This window comes from Bombina bombina, chromosome 5 (genome assembly GCF_027579735.1).
Source record: "Bombina bombina isolate aBomBom1 chromosome 5, aBomBom1.pri, whole genome shotgun sequence".
NCBI classification, from domain to species: domain Eukaryota; kingdom Metazoa; phylum Chordata; class Amphibia; order Anura; family Bombinatoridae; genus Bombina; species Bombina bombina.
In genome coordinates this window covers 522,967,501-522,989,447 of record NC_069503.1, presented here as the reverse complement: position 1 = coordinate 522,989,447, position 21,947 = coordinate 522,967,501, and the positions used below count along the sequence as shown (strand labels likewise).

At 36.1% G+C, this 21,947-nt stretch overlaps 1 protein-coding gene across 1 annotated transcript in view; it reads right to left on the bottom strand.

The window, feature by feature from the left end:
- PDE1C (phosphodiesterase 1C) overlaps nt 1–21,947 on the bottom strand; it is a 1,522,336-nt gene that overhangs the window by 525,583 nt on the left and 974,806 nt on the right. The window contains exons 5-7 of the mRNA XM_053715778.1: nt 21,327–21,509; nt 18,428–18,494; nt 4,469–4,585 (exon numbers count right to left, since the gene is read on the bottom strand). Coding sequence (XP_053571753.1) covers nt 4,469–4,585; nt 18,428–18,494; nt 21,327–21,509 — 367 coding nt within the window. The remainder of the gene's footprint in view (nt 1–4,468; nt 4,586–18,427; nt 18,495–21,326; nt 21,510–21,947) is intronic.

The following is a 21,947-nucleotide window of genomic DNA, read 5'->3' as shown; positions in this document are numbered from 1 at the left end:
ATCTTTTCTACTCAGTGGTGCTTAGAGCCACACTACACCCCTTGGAGGGCTTGATGTGGCTCACAATTTGGTAGGCTCTGGTCTAATGGATATCACTCTTCTCATTGAAGGGAATGCTGCAATGTGCTGCAATGTACTTATATGGAATTTAAAGGGTCAGTAAAAATATACAGCGTTTTAACGTTAGATCAGTGGCATATTTAGGTTTTGTGCTGCCCTAGGCACTCAAAAACATTATTATAAACATTGTTGCAAAGACCGCTGCTCAAGACATGTTTGCCCCTTAGCATACCTCAGTTTAATCAAAAGAGGAAGCGGTAAATTTCAAAACAGAAGAAAATTGGAAAGTTTAAAGTGATGGTAAATTGAGGGCAATGTGAAGGTAAAATCGTATTACTTAAGTCTCTATCACCAAAATCGCTAGTTTTTTTTAATTTAAAATTCAATTGTTTTTTTTTTAAATAATATTTTACTTACTGAGCGTTATCGCTCCTTGCTCCGCCCCCAGTATTACTTCCTGATCTGTGTATGAGTTGTAGTAGAGAGCGGAACAACCCGCTCTCTACGTCATTATATAAGGAATATTGTTCAACTATTCACTTTGCGCATGCGTTAATTGCTTAATACATGTTTTCAGACGATCAGTCTGAGATCTAACATGTAGCGCATGCGCATAGCTAACGAGGGGCATGTTAGTGTGTTTTACAGTCCCCGACTGGCCAGGATTCTGATTGCAAGTTGAAAACACGTGATTTTTAAAATCTATGGCGGCGATTGTACAGGTGGAGGAACGGAGCTGAAATGGAAGCATCTAAAAAGTAAATATTTACAAATACTGACAGTTTTCAGCGTTTTGGTGAATGAAAGTGCATTTTTTTTTTTTGTTATCTATACTATCGCATGTTGAAGTTTGCAATACTTTACCATCACTTTAATTTTGACTTTCATGTCTCTATAAATTAAAAATATGACTGGCAAAATTCCTTATATTAATGACTTAGAACAAGGTTATTAAACAATGGGATCTTTCCCAATCCAATAGAAAATCTAAGGGAAGTGTGTTCCAGGTTTTTTTTCCAATCGATCCATCAGAAATACAGTTTGTGCATGGCTTTTATGACTTTGCAGTTAAAGGGACAGTCTACTCCAGAATTTGTATTGTTTAAATTGATAGATAATCCCTTTATTACAAATTCTCCAGTTTTGCATAACCAACACAGTTATATTAACACACTTTTTACCGCTGTCATTACCTTGTATCTAAGCCTCTGAAGACTGCCTGCCCCCTTATTTCAGTTCTTTGGACAGACATGCATTGTTGCCAATTAGTGCTGACTCCTAGGTAACCCCACGAGAGTGAGCATATTGTTATCTATATAGCACACATAAACTAGCACTGTCTAGCTGTAAAAAAACTGATATAGGAGGTGGCCTTCAAGGGCTTATAAAATAGCATACAAACCTACCTAGGTAGAGTTTTCAACAAAGAATACCAAGAGAATAAAAGTAAATTGGCAAGTTGTTTAAAATTGCATGCATTATCTGAATCATGAATGTTTAATTTTCACCAGACTGTCCCTTTAAGTATTTGATATAATTTTCTGTTCATTTTTAATAATTAGTGTTAAAATATCCAAAATTCTAAATTTAGAAAAAACATTGCCATTTCTAAAGACCCTACTATATATTAGTTGTATCATCAAAAATACAAATCCTATAAGTATTAATTCTGACGCCAAAATTGATTCTCATTTAAAAATTAAATCTGCTCTTATTCTAATAAACATTTTTTTTTATTTGTCAGTAGGCTAACATGAAATGTTGTTACTGAAGAATTTAGAAACATGTTCCCACTGGAATGGACAAACATGAAGTCCCTGTTTTCTCAGGACCAGGAAGCTCAGGCTGAGTCTGGGTGATCTGGGGTTGGAGTTGGACATCATAGAACCCATATCTTTGGGTATGGGCGATGGGCCCTCCTGGGCATAGCTAGGGCGTTACAATATTTTTTTAACAAAACGCTGGGACATAAATATAGTCGGGATAGTAGAAAGAGCTCCAAAACCATGACAGTCTCACAGAATACTCTGTTAGTTCCTGAAAACTCTCAGTCATATAATTACATTTAATAAGTAAAGATAATTAATAAAGAGAGAGTACAATTAAAACAAATACAAAACCTTTCTAAGTTATATCTATAACTAATGCAGCTCTTTCTCTAGGAATCCGTTGTTGAAATGTGCCCCTTGCCATAAGAGCACACTTATGTTAAGCACTATATGGCAGCTGTGTTTGCAACAATGTTTGTAAGTATGGTTGTCCCAAATAAAACCGTAAGAGGCAAATTTAAAAATTGAAGCAAACTGGAAAGTGATTTTTTTAATGTATGTTTTGTGTAGATCATCAAAGCTTATTTCTTGACTTTTATGACAATTATAATATTATGTGTCACTATAATCGCAATGGGAGGAGTTTTATTACTCATGTTTTTTCCTCACTTCAACCTGTTTTGGCCTGGATGCTCTATACCAACTTTACTATACAAAGACCAGGACATCTATTATTTGACCAAAAAAAGGGTTCACGTGTGTCCTCTCTTGCTTTACCTATCTCTACAATGCACTAAGGCTGCCTAGAGGAGTGCTGCACTGGCATGAGGGAATCCATGTTTAAATCGGCTGCAGGAAACAAAAAGATTAAACACTGCACATGCTAATTTGCATATTCTTACCCACAATCCCCTACTCCAGTGGAAATACTATTTGCTAAAGTATTTTTTTGTGTAGAGATGTGCTATACAATGATCTGTTGTATGTCCCTTTAATAACCAATAATAGACATGCAAAAATGTGCTGAAATATTTCAGAGAATTTGGCTTATTAACAGAACAAGCTGAATGAACAAATATAACATTTAATAATTCATTTGGTTCTCTATCTATGAGGTAATATGAATGAATCTTGTTTTTATTCATATGGTTTGTTATTTAAATAAACAAAAGTACACAAAATATTTCAACATTGTTATTCATTTTATCAAACAAATAACAAAATATACATTTCTCTATATATCTGCAAAATAATACTTATTTTTATCCCATGTTTAGAGAGAATTATATAATAAATAAAGAAAATAACATTTAAAACACTACAATTCAGTTTGAAAACAATTTAATTAACTGAAACAGGCATTGCAATGTATAGGAATGAGTTATACCATCAAATTATGTGGATCAAGTAATACAATTACTATTAATACATAATCTTTAATTTATGAATGGGACATAAAACTTAAAATTAACTCCATATAAAATGTTTAATTCAGTATTTAATTTGCCTCGTTTTACTTCAATTTACTTCTGCAATTTGTAAATGTAGTTTAAAATCACATGCTCTATCTGAATCATGAAAGAAAGAAAAAAATTGTGTTTCATGTCCCTTTAACTAGCCTAATCCTGTATTACACAAGTCATTGCTTTGGCCAGTGTACAAGTGTTTGTATAGCTGTGATTGGCTGCAGCAACGGAAAATACAAGTACATAAATATACAGTCGGTTTCCAAGATTTATATCCTTAAACTTAGGACATTGAAACACAGATATGCAGCCTATATACATACTATTATAAGATGGTTAAAAAAGTTTAAAAACTGTATCTAGAGCATATCCTATGAAAATGTGCTTAGAACTATCAATTTTAAAAGCTTTTACATCATATATTTTGTATTCAGATCTTAGGTTAATGGCTGATACCCAGAGGTGTAACTGCAGTGGTCTATAAGGTTTCAAATGAGATTGGGCATCTACCTCTAATCAGTACTGGTGTTGCTACAATGGGTACTTTTGTGTCCCAGACCCCACATGCATCACGCTTGGCCCCTCTGTGTGAACCTCCTACAAAAAATGTCTCACAATGTAACGTATGAGTTTGGATTTCCCTTTACAAATATGGCGGCAGGGTTACCAAGATGGCTGCCACATTATTTCCTATGCTTATACAGGAAATTCATATCCCCTGGTGCAGACTAAGATGGAAGGTTGACCCCTCACAGAGATGCAGCTCCTCTTATTTATATGTATCTGTTGGCTGAGCTTCTACTGAACACAAACAGCCAGAAAGGTCACTGTTGAAATGAGGGTCCCTGCCACAGCCTTTACACAATGGCCCAGTAAAGTCTATTTATGCCCCTGCTGATACCTACTATGCATATATACCTATATTATTACGTTAATGTCCCTTTAAAATTTGTATAAATACTACACTTTAAATAGTAAAGACAAAGGTATAATAATATGCAACTGATGATCATGGATTTCATAAATTGTAACTGATCCACAAATCTAAATTATCATATGTATAAGCAATGACTTTCATGTTTTGTGTAACTGGCTATATTGCAAATTAAATGATTTTGATACATGGTGTATGAAAGAACATAAGGGGGAAATAAAGTATTTGAAGCTACTCACCTTGAAGCGGTTAATCAGATCATAACGTGTGAGCAATTCGTAGAAGATGAATTTAAGTGCATGATCACCACTGGCGTCATTTAGTGCAAATACATCAAAAGACCACTTGTCGACATTCTGTAAAAAAATAACATATGCATTTATTTATGTATCGCTCTTATAACATGTGTTCTCTTAAGGGCCTATTTAACAGGCACACCACTGATTTTACTAAATATCGAGCTAAAATTTAAGCCAATATTGAGTTAAAAATGCCTAATATTACATTGTAACACAAAATATTATAATCTTGCAACGTTTTACACTGCCCCCACCTGGCTACTTTGTAATGCTACCCAGCTGGTAAAATGCTCTATGAACACTGTTGCATATTTTAATATTATCAAACAAATAAAACATTTGTACATAAATATGGTAATTTATTTTTACAATTACAACTGCTAAAGCCTACTGTATTTGCCTGTACTGTAGGCTCCTAAAGAGTTGTAAGCTTTTTGTTGTGAGAAAAAAAAATTTAGTCACATTTCACAAATAAGTTAATCTATTTCAACTTATAAATTTGTTTTCTGCTTGATTCAGATAACACACCTTCCAGCTCTGTATCAAGAATGCATTTTTTAATATATAAAATGCTTAATTATATATAGTAAAAACAAAAAAAACTTGCAGTATACATATTTATTGTGACTTTATTGATTTTGGCCCATTTTGCCGTAATTTCATTTGGAAGTGCTAACTGAAGGTTTCACACACGTAACTCTAGGGAATAACTTCATAAATCTGCTTATAACAATGTAAAGTCTTTATCTAACTTAATAAATATTAAAGGTACCACATATAGACACACAGAGGCCTATCTATCAAGCTCTGAAGGGAGCTTGATGGCCCGTGTTTCTGGCGAGTCTGAAGACTCGCCAGAAACAGCAGTTGTGAAGCAGCGGTCTAAAGACCGCTGCTCCATAACCCTGTCCGCCTCCTCTGAGCAGGCGGACAGGAATCGCTGGAATTCAACCTGATCAAATACGATCGGGTTGATTAACACCCCCCTGCTGGCGGCCCATTGGCCGCGAGTCAGCAAGGGGCGGCGTTGCACCAGCAGCTCTTGTAAGCTGCTGGTGCAATGCTGAATACGGAGAGCGAATTGCTCTCCATATTCAGCGAGGTCTTGCGGACCTGATCCGCACTGTCGGATCAGGTCCGCAAAGGCCTTTCATAAATAGAGGCCACAGTTTCATAGTAATAAAAAAAATGCATTCACTGCATACATTCAAAAGTTAGACATACGAAAGTTACATATATTCTTCAAAAGGATAATTACCAGCAATACATACCTATCTGAAACTCTGTGAGAACATATTAAAGTGACAGCATATTATCAATTAGAGTTTTATTACTCAGAATGTTTCTTTCATGATTCAGAAAGAGCATGCAATTTAGAGCAACTTTCCACTTTACTCCTATTATCAATTTTTCTTTGTTCCCTTGGTATCTTTATTTAAAAAAGCAAGATTGTAAGCTTAGGAGCAGTCCCATTTTTAGCTCAGCACCTGGGTAGCGCTTGCTGATTGGTGGCTGTTTGGTGCTGAACCAAAAATAGGCTGACTCCTAAGCTTACGATCTTGCTTTTTTAAATAAAGATACCAAGAAAACAGAGACAAATTGATAATAGGAGTAAATTAGAATTTACATAAAATTGCATGTTCTATCTGAATCATGAAAGTTTAATTATGCCTAGACTATCCCTTTAATAACAGGCGATGTACGTCGCTGGTCTTTCTATGGGTGTGTGTTTTTTAATAGCTATTTTAATAAGCCTGCAGGAGGAAGGATCTAATAGTACGGTCTTGTCACTTGCGGCAAGACCTGCACTATTACAGCCAGACAAACCTTTAATGACCCAACGGGTTAAGCATGCAATTTTAAGCAACTATTCATTTACTTCTATTATCTAATTTGCTTTGTTCTCTTGGTATCCTTTGCAATGGCTGCACATATATGCCTCTTGTCATTGACTCACCAAATGGGTTCAGCTAGCTCCCAGTAGTGCACTACAAATTTGAATGAAGCAAAGTTGATAATAGAAGCAAATTGGAAAGGTGTTTAAAATTGTATGCTCTATTTAAATTGTTAAAGAAAAGATTTGGGTTTCATATCCCATTAAGGCGTTTTTATTTATTGCATAGGAATTAAAGAGACTTTACAGTTAAAGGGATAGTATTGCAAAGTTTAGTGTTTTGAGAGCTGTAACTAATATTTCTTATATTTTACTTTAATTTACAGTGTGCATTCCTATATAGCTAATTGTTTTAGATTTTATCACATAAATTATGTTTTACATTCATAGGGTGCAATTCTGAGCCTGCAGGGTCATAGGGTTTGGTCGGAGGTCTCTTGTGTGCATGTGACTGGCAGCAGATTTGGTATCTGATCACTAGTCTCGTGGTATGTGTATGACAGAGGGGCCACTGGGCAAACCTCCCAAAATGTCTGGCTGGGTATCAGGGATTCAGGAGGTTAATGGAGACCTTTTACTGTTTTTTGAGTGGAGCTGTGTATGGAGGGATGAGATCATAAGTGGTTAGTGAGCTGTGTTATGGGTGTGTATGTGGGATTGGGGGGGTGTCTTAGTGGCCAGTGGGTGTGCCTGGGTAGTTTATGGGCATGTCTGGATGCTCAGTGGGTGGGGCCTAGGGAAATTATGAAAATTGAGACATATGAATGTCTTAGAAGGACAGTGGGACAGAGCTCAGAATCAGAGACTGTCCCTCTCAAATAGGGACAGTTTGGAGGTCTGATTGGGAAATGTCTTTATATGGAGATATGGCTCTAAAAGGGGTTACAGGGCAAGAGAATATCAGGCCTCTTTAAAGTATAGATAGAGCTGACTGAACTGCATGGTTGTAGCCACAGAAGAACAGAGCAGATCTAGAAACCGAATTCCTCCGCTTTAGATGTGCTGAGGGAGAGGCAGATGACTCATTTAGTGCACTGTATAATAGGTAGAAGGTGAGTGAATGACTGCAGAGGTATATTCTGGAGGAGTGGAGTGTGTTAGATGGTTAATGTGGAAGGCAGGGGACAGGAGATATCAGTGGTGAGGTGATGCAGGGGTTAATCAATGCTGCTGTGGTAAAAGGCGCTATTGAAGAGTGTAACCTTTATTAAAAATAAGAAATGTTTTATATTGGTATTACATTATGCTATGTGAAAAATAAAAATAAGGAAAAAATTATTTTGTGGAAATACTGAATGAGTGATAAACACTATATTTTAATTAATCATGGTGAAACATTGTATCCAGAGGCAATTTATAAGCAATTTGCTCTAAAACATGTTTTCAAGTATTTTACAAATATGTGTTAACTGGTAACACTAAGAACAAATAAATAAATAAATGAATATTCTCCACTGCTAAGTAAAAACAGATTACAAACTGTAAGCCTACTTTAAATAACAATAGGTATTATTTGTATTACAAAAGTAGTAGGAACCACTAACGATTGCCGATCTATCTAACATCTATTTATCTATCTATTTGTCTGTCTGTCTGTCCTTCTACCTATCTAAATCTATCTAGACTTCAATGAGAGAAACTGGAAAAAAAACTTGCACACTAACTTGACAGGAGTTAAACCTACTGCGCTAACCCGAAGGTAGTTATGAATATTTTACATTCCAATGTTCTTCACATAAAAGAAAATGTTTTTTTCGTGATTCAGATAGAGCATAACATTTTAAATAACTCTCCAGTTTACTTCTATTATCTAGTTTGCTTCGTTCTCTTGGTATCCTTTGTTGAAAAGCATACCTAGGTAGGCTCTGGAGCAGCAATGCACTACTGGGAGCTAGCTGCTGATTAGTGGCTTGTCATTGTTTCATCCAATGTGTTCAGCTAGCTCTCGGCAGTGCATTACTGCTCCTTCAGCAAAGGATACCACAAGAATGAAGCAAATTTGATAATAGAAGTAGGATGGAACATTGTTTATAATTGTGTGTTCTATCTGACTCATGAAAGAAAACTGTGGCTTTCTTGTCCCTTTAAGGTAGTGTATAGAGCTAATACTGCATGTGATCAGGCAATTTTGTGTGTATCTGGGCAAGCTATACAAGTGCAATTTGCATAAATAAAAAGAGAGAGAGAGATGCACTCAGCTGAGACAGAACAAAAGCTGGAAAAACTTCCGTGCCTGTTCATTTTATTATAGTGTGCCACTCAGGGTGCCTACTCTTTTAGCACACTATGCCCCTTCACAGAGAAAAAATATCCTGTAGCATATCAGTCTGACCCTGCCCAATGACAGTCCAGCGCCGAAATACCAGGCAATTCTTCTCTGAACAAGAGAAACAACAACCCCAGACGATCGTTTCGGCCTTCTGTGGGCCTCGTCAGTGAGGTGCAGTCGCATCTCTCTAAGGGCATGTGTGCAAGGAGTCCACGTCTGGTTTCCCCTTGTACTCTTAGGGAGACCCAAGAGAAATTTGCATAAATAAAAAGAGAGAGAGAGATGCACTCAGCTGAGACAGAACAAAAGCTGGAAAAACTTCCGTGCCTGTTCATTTTATTATAGTGTGCCACTCAGGGTGCCTACTCTTTTAGCACACTATGCCCCTTCACAGAGAAAAAATATCCTGTAGCATATCAGTCTGACCCTGCCCAATGACAGTCCAGCGCCGAAATACCAGGCAATTCTTCTCTGAACAAGAGAAACAACAACCCCAGACGATCGTTTCGGCCTTCTGTGGGCCTCGTCAGTGAGGTGCAGTCGCATCTCTCTAAGGGCATGTGTGCAAGGAGTCCACGTCTGGTTTCCCCTTGTACTCTTAGGGAGACCCAAGAGCAATTTGCATAAATAAAAAGATCGTCTGGGGGTTGTTGTTTTCTCTTGTTCAGAGAAGAATTGCCTGGTATTTCGGCGCTGGACTGTCAGTGGGCAGGGTCAGACTGATATGCTACAGGATATTTTTTCTCTGTGAAGGGGCATAGTGTGCTAAAAGAGTATGCACCCTGAGTGGCACACTATAATAAAATGAACAGGCACGGAAATTTTTCCAGCTTTTGTTCTGTCTCAGCTGAGTGCATCTCTCTCTCTCTCTTTTTATTCAAGCTATACAAGTAAAATGTTCTTAAATTATTTCATTATCACATGTATTTAAATAAGTAATACAATAGGGAGTTTTAGAAAAATCCCACATAACTCATGTATCTATAGAAAAAATATGGATTTGCAATAACAGAGTCCCTTAATATAGTATTTATGTCCATTTTGACAGGGACTGGAACATAGCTCATTGGTCTAGGTTCAGTAAAACGTGTTTGAAACCAATATCTCATTGAAAATATCTCTGCACATAGACATGCACATACACACGTGAACACACATACTCATGCACACACAGAGGCATGCATACACTTAAGCTCACATACACAAATTCATCTATGCACCCACACACACAGGCATGCACACACAGATACACACTCACTAATACATGCATCTCTGCACACAGACATGCACATACACACGTGAACACACATACTCATGCACACACAGATACACACTTACTAATACATGCATCTCTGCACACAGACATGCACATACACACGTGAACACACATACTCATGCACACACAGAGGCATGCATACACTCAAGCTCACATACACACATTCATCTATGCACCCACACACACAGGCATGCACACACAGATACACACTCACTAATACATGCATCTCTGCACACAGACATGCACATACACACGTGAACACACATACTCATGCACACACAGAGGCATGCATACACTCAATCTCACATACACACATTCATCTATTCACCCACACACACAGGCATGCACACACACCTACACACATTTACTAATACATGCATCTCTGCACACAGACATGCACATACACACGTGAACACACATACTCATGCACACACAGAGGCATGCATACACTCAAGCTCACATACACACATTCATCAATGCACCCACACACATACTCATGCACACACACCTACACACATTCACTAATACATGCATCTCTGCACACAGACATGCACATACACACGTGAACACACATACTCATGCACACACAGATACACACTCACTAATACATGCATCTCTGCACACAGACATGCACATACACACGTGAACACACATACTCATGCACACACAGAGGCATGCATACACTCAAGCTCACATACACACATTAATCTATGAAACCACACACACAGGCATGCACACACAGACACACACTCATACATGCATCTCTGCACATAGACATGCACATACACACGTGAACACACATACTCATGCACACACAGAGGCATGCATACACTCAAGCTCACATACACACATTCATCTATGCACCCACACACACAGGCATGCACACACAGATACACACTCACTAATACATGCATCTCTGCACACAGACATGCACATACACACGTGAACACACATACTCATGCACACACAGAGGCATGCATACACTCAATCTCACATACACACATTCATCTATGCACCCACACACACAGGCATGCACACACACCTACACACATTTACTAATACATGCATCTCTGCACACAGACATGCACATACACACGTGAACACACATACTCATGCACACACAGAGGCATGCATACACTCAAGCTCACATACACACATTCATCAATGCACCCACACACATACTCATGCACACACACCTACACACATTCACTAATACATGCATCTCTGCACACAGACATGCACATACACACGTGAACACACATACTCATGCACACACACCTACACACATTCACTAATACATGCATCTCTGCACACAGACATGCACATACACACGTGAACACACATACTCATGCACTCACAGAGGCATGCATACACTCATGCTCACATACACACATTCATCTATGCACCCACACACACAGGCATGCACACACAGATACACACTCATACATGCACACGTGTACACAGATACACACACACACTGAAAATATGTATTACATTTATAAAGCCACCGACCATAGATCCATAGTATAAATGCACATTACATGTTTGTAATGGCTTTCAGGCATATGTCATTTGCATTAAGCAATACTGCTGTTGCATTGTGACTGTGCTTATTTGCCTTGATTAATTGGGGCCGATTTATCAAGTTCCGTATGGAGCTTGATGCCCCTTGTTTCCGGCGAGCCTTCAGAAGTTATAAAGACCGCTGCTCCATAACTTGTTCGCCTGCTCTGAGGCAACGGACAGAAATCAACCCAATTGAATACGATCGGGTTGATTGACACCCACTGCTAGCGGCCGCCGCAAATCTGCAGGGGGCGGCATTGCACCAGCAGTTCACAAGGACTGCTGGTGCAATGATAAATGCCGACAGCATATGCTGTCGGCATTTATTGATGTTCAGCAGACATGATCCGCTACATCGTACCATGTCCGCTCTCACTATGTAAAATATACCCCATTGACTTAATTTCAGTGTTTATGTTCAAACACTGCTTATTTATAATAATCTCTAAAAATCTTGATTTGTTTTGTTTTATAAACACTATCCTCTTCTAATTAATCATGGTTAAACATTGTATCCAGAACCAATTTATAAGCATTTTGCTCTAAAACATATTTTCAAGTATTTTACAAATATGTGTTAACTGGTAACACTAAAAACAAATACATAAATAAATGAATAATCTCCACTGCAAAGTAAAAACAGATTACAAACTGTAAGCCTACATTAAATAGCAATAGGCATTATTTTTATCACAAAAGTAGTAGGAACCACTAACGATTGCCGATCTATCTATCATCTATTTATCTATCTATTTACCTGTCTGTCTGTCCTCTTTCTATCTAAATCTATCTAGACTTCAATGAGAGAAACTAGAAAAAATGTTTGCATGCTAATCTGACAGGAGTTAAACCTACTGCGCTAACCCGAAGGTAGCTATGAATATTTTACATTCCAATGTACTTCACATAAAATATTTTATTTTTAATAATATATTTCTATATATACTGTATATCTGATGTATTTTTTTGTAAAATATAAATATATTCATGTATATCTATATGAATATAGATAGGAATAACTATTTAAAAATACATAGGACATTTTCCCCAATGTAAAGAATATTGGAATGTAAAATATACATGCACACTAAAACACATTATATATTAAAATTACATAAAAATGTTTTTTCTTCTTTTCAGGTATTTGACTGGAAAGGACTCCAAAGTATATGTAAGAAAGAAAATTAGATAATAGAAGTAAATTGGAAAGTTGTTTAAAATTGTATGTTCTATCTGAATCGTGAAAGAAAACTTAGGAGTTTATGTCCCTTTAAAGAGGGCATGGACAACTCACAGATTCAATTAAAGGACTCTGGAGAAAAAAACTTCTCCCATTCATATGTTAATCTGAGAAGATGAGCAACAATCATTTTGAGAGTTTTCTCTAACTTCAGAATATCTACTCTTCAGGAATGTAATTTGTTTAGGGGTTTATTCAAAAGCACCTAACTTTGGAGTGATTTAATACCAACTTCTTTAAATCCCGATGATATAGCTGATCTGGAAAGAAAGTTTGCTATCCACAAGTGGGCTTTGGCAGAAAAACTGCCACCTTGCTTGAAAATGTACAGCAAGTTAGCAAACCACAAAGTTCTTAAGACTGACTTGTGAAAACTTGCTGACAATATGCCTCAAATTAGTTATTCCAAGTTCCATATTCTTAAAGGGACACTGAACCCAAATTTTTTTCTTTCGTGATTCAGATAGAGCATGCAATTTTAAGCAACTTTCTAATTTACTCCTATTGTCATTTTTTCTTTGGTCTATTGCTATCTTTATTTGAAAAAGATGGCATCTAAGCTTTTTATTTTTCAGAACTCTGGACAGCACTTTTTTATTGGTGGATGAATTTATCCACCTATCAGCAAGGACAACCCAGGTTGTTCACCAAAAATGGTCCGGCATCTAAACTTACATTCTTGCATTTCAAATAAAGATACAAAGAGAATGAAGAAAAATTGATAATAGGAGTAAATTAGAAAGTTGCTTAAAATTTCATGCTCTATCTGAATCACGAAAGAAAAAAATTGGGTTCAGTGTCCCTTTAATATACCTTAAATGAGCAGCAAAAGAAGTTCTGACTCAGTTGTGACCCCCAAGGCGATGGGTATAAGCTTTCGAGATGATGACAGTTATTGACAGATTGATTTTGTCAGTGGGGAGACTGGAAGAAGGGGAAACAGAAGGTGCTCGGTTTTAGAGACTTAAGTAGTGAAAGGTTACAAAGAGATGCTAGATAGACTGTTTGTAAAATGAGTGAGCAAGGAAGAGGATAGGTCAGGTTCATCTAGTAGTCATCTAGATGATATTAAAACCCATAGGACTTGATTATCATAAGTGTAGATTGAACAAAGAATGAGACTTAGAACTAACCCTTGAGGCACCTTAATGGAAAATGGCAAGAATGAAAACTACAATAGAGATGTGTCTATAAATTGGAAGGTTAGTGCAGTAGTGAATGGTCAACAGATTCAAAGGTTGCTGTTAGATATAGAAAGATCAGCAGGGAGAAGTGTCCTATAGACTTGGCAGTAAGGAGGTAATTTGTCACTTTGGTAAAGTCAGTTTCAGTAGAGTGATGAGGGCAAAATGATCAAGAAGAGAGTTCTAAGAAAAAAAGTGTAATAAGCAATTCTGTACAATTCATACAAGAAGTATAGAGGCAAGGTGAAGGAAAATATTGGGAGGTAGTGGGGGGACTGAATCAAGTGATGTCCTTAAGAATAGGTGTAATTTGTGCATGTTTAAGGGATGACAGAAATGCTCCAGTTTTAAGGGAGAGGTGAAATAATGTGTAAGAATGGGAGTAATAGCCGGTAATAGGTAGGGAATAAACTGTGAGTTCACAGGCCAAGGGGGCAGGTAGTAGGGCAGAATGATGAAAAAACGGTTAAGTAGATGTTGTCATACAAGGTTATCTCATGTCAGATTTAGTTGATTGTATTCTTTAAGTGCATGGCAAAGTCCTGTGCTGAGAGGAAGATGGTAATCAGAGGAGTATGTGAGCACAGGAAGGTATTAAATGTGATAAAAGATGATTAGGTTTAGAGGATAGCTAAGGTATCAGTGTTGAGATTTAGATTTACTTGGAGAAGCTCAAGTGTAGCATAAACCTGCAGTTCAATAAATATGAAGAAGTGTGAGATTTCCCACAATGCCTCTCCAGTGTTTGGGAACGTTTTTGTAAGTAGTGTGTTAGCCATGGTTAGGGGCGCTTGCACAGGGTGTGAGCTATAGTTGATGGGGCTATTTAGTCAATGGCAGAGATTACTATGGAATTATATTATTATTTTATTATGACAGAAACTCTTAGAGAAATGGATGAGAATAAACAAATCTTACAGGCTTCAAGGAAGAGAATGTAAGGGGGTTGGTGTTTAAACGAACGGTGGGAGAAAGAAGGGGGCTGACACCATCTCCTTTTTTTTTACCCAGCCTTGGTGTAGCTGAATTGAAACCCCCGACATAAAAGTCTATTTGAAGCCAAATAACTGTGTTACATATCATGATTGTGTGGACAAAATCAAACTGTTTTGTGAAACTGAGAGAGGGTAAAGCAAATTATATAATTGTTTCCCCTTGATAATATTTCATTAACAACAAAAAAAAAAAAAAACTTCTAATATCCCCTAATTCCCTGATATTGTCTAATTGATAATTAAAGGGATATGAAACCCCAACTTTTTCTTTCATGAATCAGATAGAGCATGCATTGTTAAACAACTTTCTACTCCTGTTATTAATTCTTGTTATATTTTGTTAAAAAGCAAAGACGTATGCTTAGGAGCCGTCCCAATCTGAGCACTATATGGCAACAGTTTGGCAAGAATGTTATCCATTTGCAAGAGCACTAGTTGATAGCACTATTTCCTGCCATGTAGTGCTCCAGATGTCTACCTAGGTATCTCTTCAACACAGAATATCACGGAAACTAAGCAAATTTGATAAAAGAAGGAAATTGGAAACTTTTTTAAAATTGTATGATCTGTCTGGATAACAAAAGTAACTTTTTGAGTTTCATATCCCTTTAATCAAGTACACTAAAACAAAGTTTATTAAAGGGACCTTGCAGTCAAACAATTTCTCTAATGCACATAAAAGAGAATAATTTATACAGGTTGAAAATATTTTTTAGACTGAAAAAAACTGATTTAAATTGAATATAATACTGAAGTATTGGCTTTGTAGTTCCTATTGATCCTCCCTGGCTAATAATGACAACTGTGTCTGCTTTACTGATGAAGAGAGACGCCTCTGTAAGTAAAAAAAAGGAACATTGGTTTATTCAAGAGTGGAACGTTAGTTTTTTTGTTTTTTTAAAGGCTGAAATGCATTTCAAAATGTTTTCTTCTAGCTGAAACAAAGAAAATGCTGACTACAATGTGTGGAGTTATAAAATATAATATATATAAATTTAGTATAGTATTAGTTAGTTAAGATTTACATATTAATGAGTTAAAGGGACAGTCTACTTAAAATGAAACTTTCATTATTCATCTAGGGCATGTAATTTTTAACAACTTTCCAATTTACTTTTATCATCAAATTCTCTTTGCTTTTTTCATATTCTTTGTTGAAAGCTAAACCTAGGTATGCTCATGTGCTAATTTCTAAGCCCTTGAAGGCAGCCTCTTATCTAAGTGCAATCTGACAGTTTTTCACAGCTAGACAGCGCTAGTTCATGTCTACTATATAGATAACACTGTGCTCACTACCGTGGAGTTATTTATGAGTCAGCACTAATTGGCTAAAATGCAAGTCTGTTAAAAGAACTAAAATAATGGGGCAGTCTGCAGGAGCTTAGATACAAGGTAATCACCGAGGTAAAAAGTATATTAATATAACCGTGTTGGTTATGCAAAGCTGGGGAAGGGGTAATAAAGGGATTATCTATCTTTTTACACAATAACATGTCTGGAGTAGACGGGCTCTTTAAAGGGATACTAAACCCACATTTTTTCTTTCATAATTCAGATAGAGCATGCAATTTTAAGCACCTTTCTAATTTTGTCCTATTATCAATTTTTCTTCGTTCCCTTGATATCTTTATTTGAAAATGCTGGAATGTAAGGTAAGGAGCCAGCCCATTTTTGGTTCAACACCTGGGTAGAGCTGCTGATTGGTTTGCTACATTTAGCCACCAATCAGGAAGCGCTACTCAGATGCTAAACCAAAAATGGGCCGACTCTCAAGCTTACATTCCTGCTTTTTCAAGTCAAGAAAACGAAGAAAATTTGATATTAGGAGTAAATTAGAAAGTTGCTTAAAATTACTGCTCTATCTGAATCATGAAATAAAAAAATATGGGTTTAGTATCCCTTTAAGTCTCCTTCAAGGGCATTTACATTCATGGGTGTATAAACCAGCTGCTCATGCCAATCAACACAATCATTAGATCTGTAGTTAGAAAAGCTTATTTTAACTTTCTATTATGTCATGCCATTGAGCTACGCATGAGTAGAATTAAAATAGAATTATCTATACATCATGTAAATTGGTGAAAACTAAAGTATAAACTTAGCCTTTTGCATTTATGGTATAGAACAAACTGATTTGTCTGAAATGTGTATAAACTGTGTAGATCTTAACTGAAATTCTTACCGGATGCTTCCTGGATCTTGAGATATTGTGCTAATTGTTATACTTGTTTGTAATAATTAATAAATACATTTGTGTCAACTAATATTTGATAATCATTGGTATTGTTTAATCTGTTAGGTAACCCAGATTTAATGTTGTCCGGTAGAGATGTGCATTCATTTTTGACCAAATGCACATTCATCATGAAAATTGGATTTTCATTATGTTTTAACTAAACGAATATCCGAATGAATGCACCAACGAAAATAAAGAAAACTAAAAATATACTGAAAATCGTCAGTATTCATTTCTTTACTTTAAGTGGTTAATACTTACCTTAGCATGCTGCCCATGCACTCCAGTGCACATTGAGGTAAATATTGTAACTATAGGTGAACTTTTCACCTGTAGCTTTGACAAATTTACATTCAATGTTAACGGAAAAAAAATGTAAATGCTTATGAAAATTCAAAGAAACAAATACCAAATAGTGCAGCCACCGAATATTCGGGAAAACAAATTTCCCTGAATATTTGAAATGAAAATTTTGTCCTAAACAAAATTTTCTGGGCTGCACATGAATGTTGTCTGGGGTTACAAGTTAATTAGATAAAACAATACCTATAATAAAGGAAAGAATTTCCACAATTAATTCTCATCCTCTCTTTCTTTTGAGCGGAATTATCCCATCTGTTACTGGTCACTCACTCGGTGACAAGCCTAGACAGAGGATTGTATACAGTATATTTTAATTATTATTGTTATTATTATTATACAAAGTTATGTCCCTTTATATACTGCAGACTTTGAATAATTATAATTACGCTATTTACAATTTATTTTTACTTGTTAAAGGGCCACTAAACCCAAAATCTTTCTTTCATGATTCAGATAGAGAATAGAAATTTAAACAACATTACAATTTACTTCCATTATTTATTTTGCTTCATTTTTTAAATATCCTTAGTTGAAGATAAAGCAATGCACATGGTGAGCCAATCACACAATGCTTCTATGTGCAGCAACCAATCAGCAGCTAGTGAGCATATCTAGATATGCCTTTCATCAAAGAATATTAAGAGAATAAAACAAATTAGATAATATAAGTAAATTAGAAAGATGTTTAAAATTGTATTCTCTTTCTAAATCATAAAAGAAAAAATGTGGGTGGCATGTCCCTTTAATGCAGGATACTCCTCATATATCCCAATGAAGTAGTAGGAAGCTTGAACAGCAAATGACTTTGCACTGGAATAAATCAAGTCTGAAATGAGAACTGAAGACAGCAAATAAAAACATTTGAATTTATGTTACCTTTAGTACAGCAATAACCGCAGGCGGATAGCTGAGTCCAACCATGTTTGATGTCCTTCTGTACATTCTATCAAAGTAAATAATTAAAATGATTATTAGATAGACAGCTGGTACTATGGTTATAATATCAGTCATAATACTGATCTATCCAGACAGCAGCAACTAATACAATCTAAAGCAATCTTTATCAAATACTCTTCATATTTGTATGTTAGTTTTATTATGTACTCTCATTTTCTCAGTATAAAAGTTCAGATAGGTAAAAAAAATCTAACAGGAAATTAACAAATTTGGAGGGGACAATTAAACGAAAGAGAAAAAAAAGTAAATCAAACAGAGGCAGTTCTAATAGGGGCACAGGAGTGAAAAAGCACCAAACAATCTTGCAGAGCTAACTCCCACTGTACTGAGAAGCAGGGAAAAACTACCCCCCAGTCACTATTTCTTACCACTTAGCTATGCCCTGAGTTTCATTTTATGCCCCAAACCGCCAAGTAACACTTGCACTGCCCAACTCCACACACTTAACACCCAGGACACTTCCCCACCCATGCTAACTCTGCCCATAGACCATTGGTGAATTGGCCAGCATGCTCCACAATTTTTTTCTTGCTGGAATTTCCACTAACATATGGGTTGATCACAATCCTTTAGAAAATCTTATCTATTGATTTTCAACAGAAAAATGCAATTAAAGTCTATCGTTTATTTTTGTAAAAAAAATCATTTAATATGTTTGTATAAAAGATTGTGATCAACCCCCTTATGATTAAGAAATCATAATTTAGAATTTCTAACTGAGCTACATATTTCCTATAAATGCTATCCCCAAATCCAAAAACAATAGCCTGAATTCCAATCAATCAGAATTTCAACAAGAAAACATTATATGGCAAAATTGATTTTTTTTTCTCTAAGCCATTCCAATCCATAAGAAGAACTATTGTTTTCAATTAGGAAACTAGAGAAAAATCTGGTTAAACACAAAAAACATTATATATATATATATATATATATATATATATATATATATATATATATATATATACACGGAAGAAGAAGAAAACTTGATCCTCAGGTCAAAATTGGTAAATAAAAAGTCATTTATTTGAATCCATTAAAATCTCTGGAGGGGTCCAGTACAACGAAAAAACATTGAGCACTGTGTACTCAAGCTGACATGTTTCGGCTGATAAGGATTTTACAGATGTTCATGAAAGCTAAAGTAACAAGGCCAAAGAGAAAACAAGGCAGCTAAATAATTCAGTACTTATAATGACCGTTCTCTTTTTCCACGTTGGAGTCTCATATGCCTCTGTGTTTTATGGGTGGGCATAAGGCTCTAAAAATGCCCCCTCCCACTTGTCAAACTCTGCGTGGGTGTGTACTTGGGGCTTGTGATCATCATTACCATGGTGATCACATTTTTCACATCAGGAGTCTCATACTTTAATGAGATGGCATGACAGGGGTTCTGTTGTAGCCCCCCGTCTACAACTAGAAATTAACAGTTTTTTTTACTGGGATAAGTGGTCACCATTTTTAACAGAGATTCGCTGCATCCTAGGGTACAAACGGGCTTCATTAGACCCCCCGCTCAGATTAAAAAGCAATATAATGCTGCTACAGATTTTTTTAATTATTACAGTGATCCACTGCATCTTATTGGGGTATTCAACCCCTTATTTGAAAGTAAAGATACCCTGCATGTGGTTTGAGGGCTGATGTATCCCCTCCAGCTACATAATCACTAACAAGGAAATCTCTGCATCTGCAGGGACTTCCTTCTTTTTCTGTGATGTCACTATAAATTACATTTAGATGGTCATATTTACTTTGTATTGCAGAGTTTAAAAGTGTAATTTGAGTTATGTTTTTTAACATATGGACTGAGCTTGCACAATAACTTTAAGACTGAAACAAAAAAACAAAACAAAAAACATAAAAAAACAAACTTTTTTTTCAGGTGGTCCAAGGTGTAGAATTTGAAAAAATCAAAATATGCTATGAAAAGTTGCTGGAAAAAAAGTTTCCTTATGGATAGGAACTGTCCTCATAAAAGGTATAGGGGGTGTAACAGGTGCATTTGAAAACCGCTTAACAAATAAATTATTAAGTGGGTTTAAATGGGTAATGAGTTGCAATCCGGGACTGTTCTATGGAGGTGCACAATCAATCAAGCCTTTTAAGTTGCCACATTGCTATGCTGAGAAGAATGGAGAATAAAGCCCCTCCCCACCGCTGTTTCTTCCAATTTAGTTAGGCCAACTGATCACCTAACCACTAGTAATGCCCCTTAGAGACCCACATCTGCCAAATGAACACCCACAACCCTGCCCCTACTTGTGCTTACTCTGCCCACTGAACATTCATTGCTCCACCCACATGCTTTCCTAACTTAGTCAGGATAAGCATTCACCCGTCCTCCCAATTTATCAGAATCAAGAATGGGTTTCAAATTTTTGAATCATCAAAAATGTCATGCATTTCTCAGGGGAATTCTGATTGGTTGAAATGGGCACCAACATTAGAACACATTTTTATTCAAGTTAAAGGTTTCAGTAAAAAGTAACTTTTTGAAACTTTGACTTATACTTACATTTATTAGTCATATGTTTTTTTTATTTAATGAATATGAAAGAGCTAAGTAGTTTAATTATATCTGCACTGACTGACCACTGAAACACATATACTTATGGTATATATTCATGATTATTATTTTTGGTTGGGTCATGTTAATTACTTCTGAAATTGAGAACATTTTTAAGTAATTTATCATCATAATGCTGGTAACAATTTTGGTGACATTGTTTTATTTTTGTTTGGGTTACATAGAGAATTAGGTGTGTTGTACTGTCTATAACGTTATTCACTTCACAATAAAAATGCCAACACTTACCTCTCCACAAATATCCCAGCTTGCACTGCATGGACAATACTTCTAAACCGTGGTTTCTCCTCTGTTCTTCTTAACATCATCCCCATTTGCCGCGTGAACGTGGAGGCCAACCAGTCCCGTACTTCTGAGGGCACAGAGTCTGATTGTATATCACTGAGTTCATCTTCTGTGTCAAGTAAACGCCTGGAGAGAGGAGCAACAATGAATACGATTACATTTCTCAATAGTTATCAAAAAATGTTTGTTCATATTTGTTAAACTATTTTATAAAAACAAAACAAAAATATGTAGGATGAGAATATACAAAAAATATTTTACTCTGCTGTTAAAATCAATCAAGAAACATTAGTTTGCTAGTGTATTGAGTGGTATTATCTTTCCCTTTTATTAATGTTTTGTATCACCCCCTCTCTCAATGTTTTCTTAGTCTTTAAAATGTATGTTTTGGGGTACTAACAAAGGTTACTAAAAATCGAATGAATGAAACGTAATTGAATATCTCAGCACTTACTTCAACTTTAGGGATACAGAAGTCAAAACTGGTATATTTTTTTTGTTTAAACGTAGCTCCCTTTGCATGACAAAATACATAGGTAGCTTTTGGTCACATGGTTTAAAGTG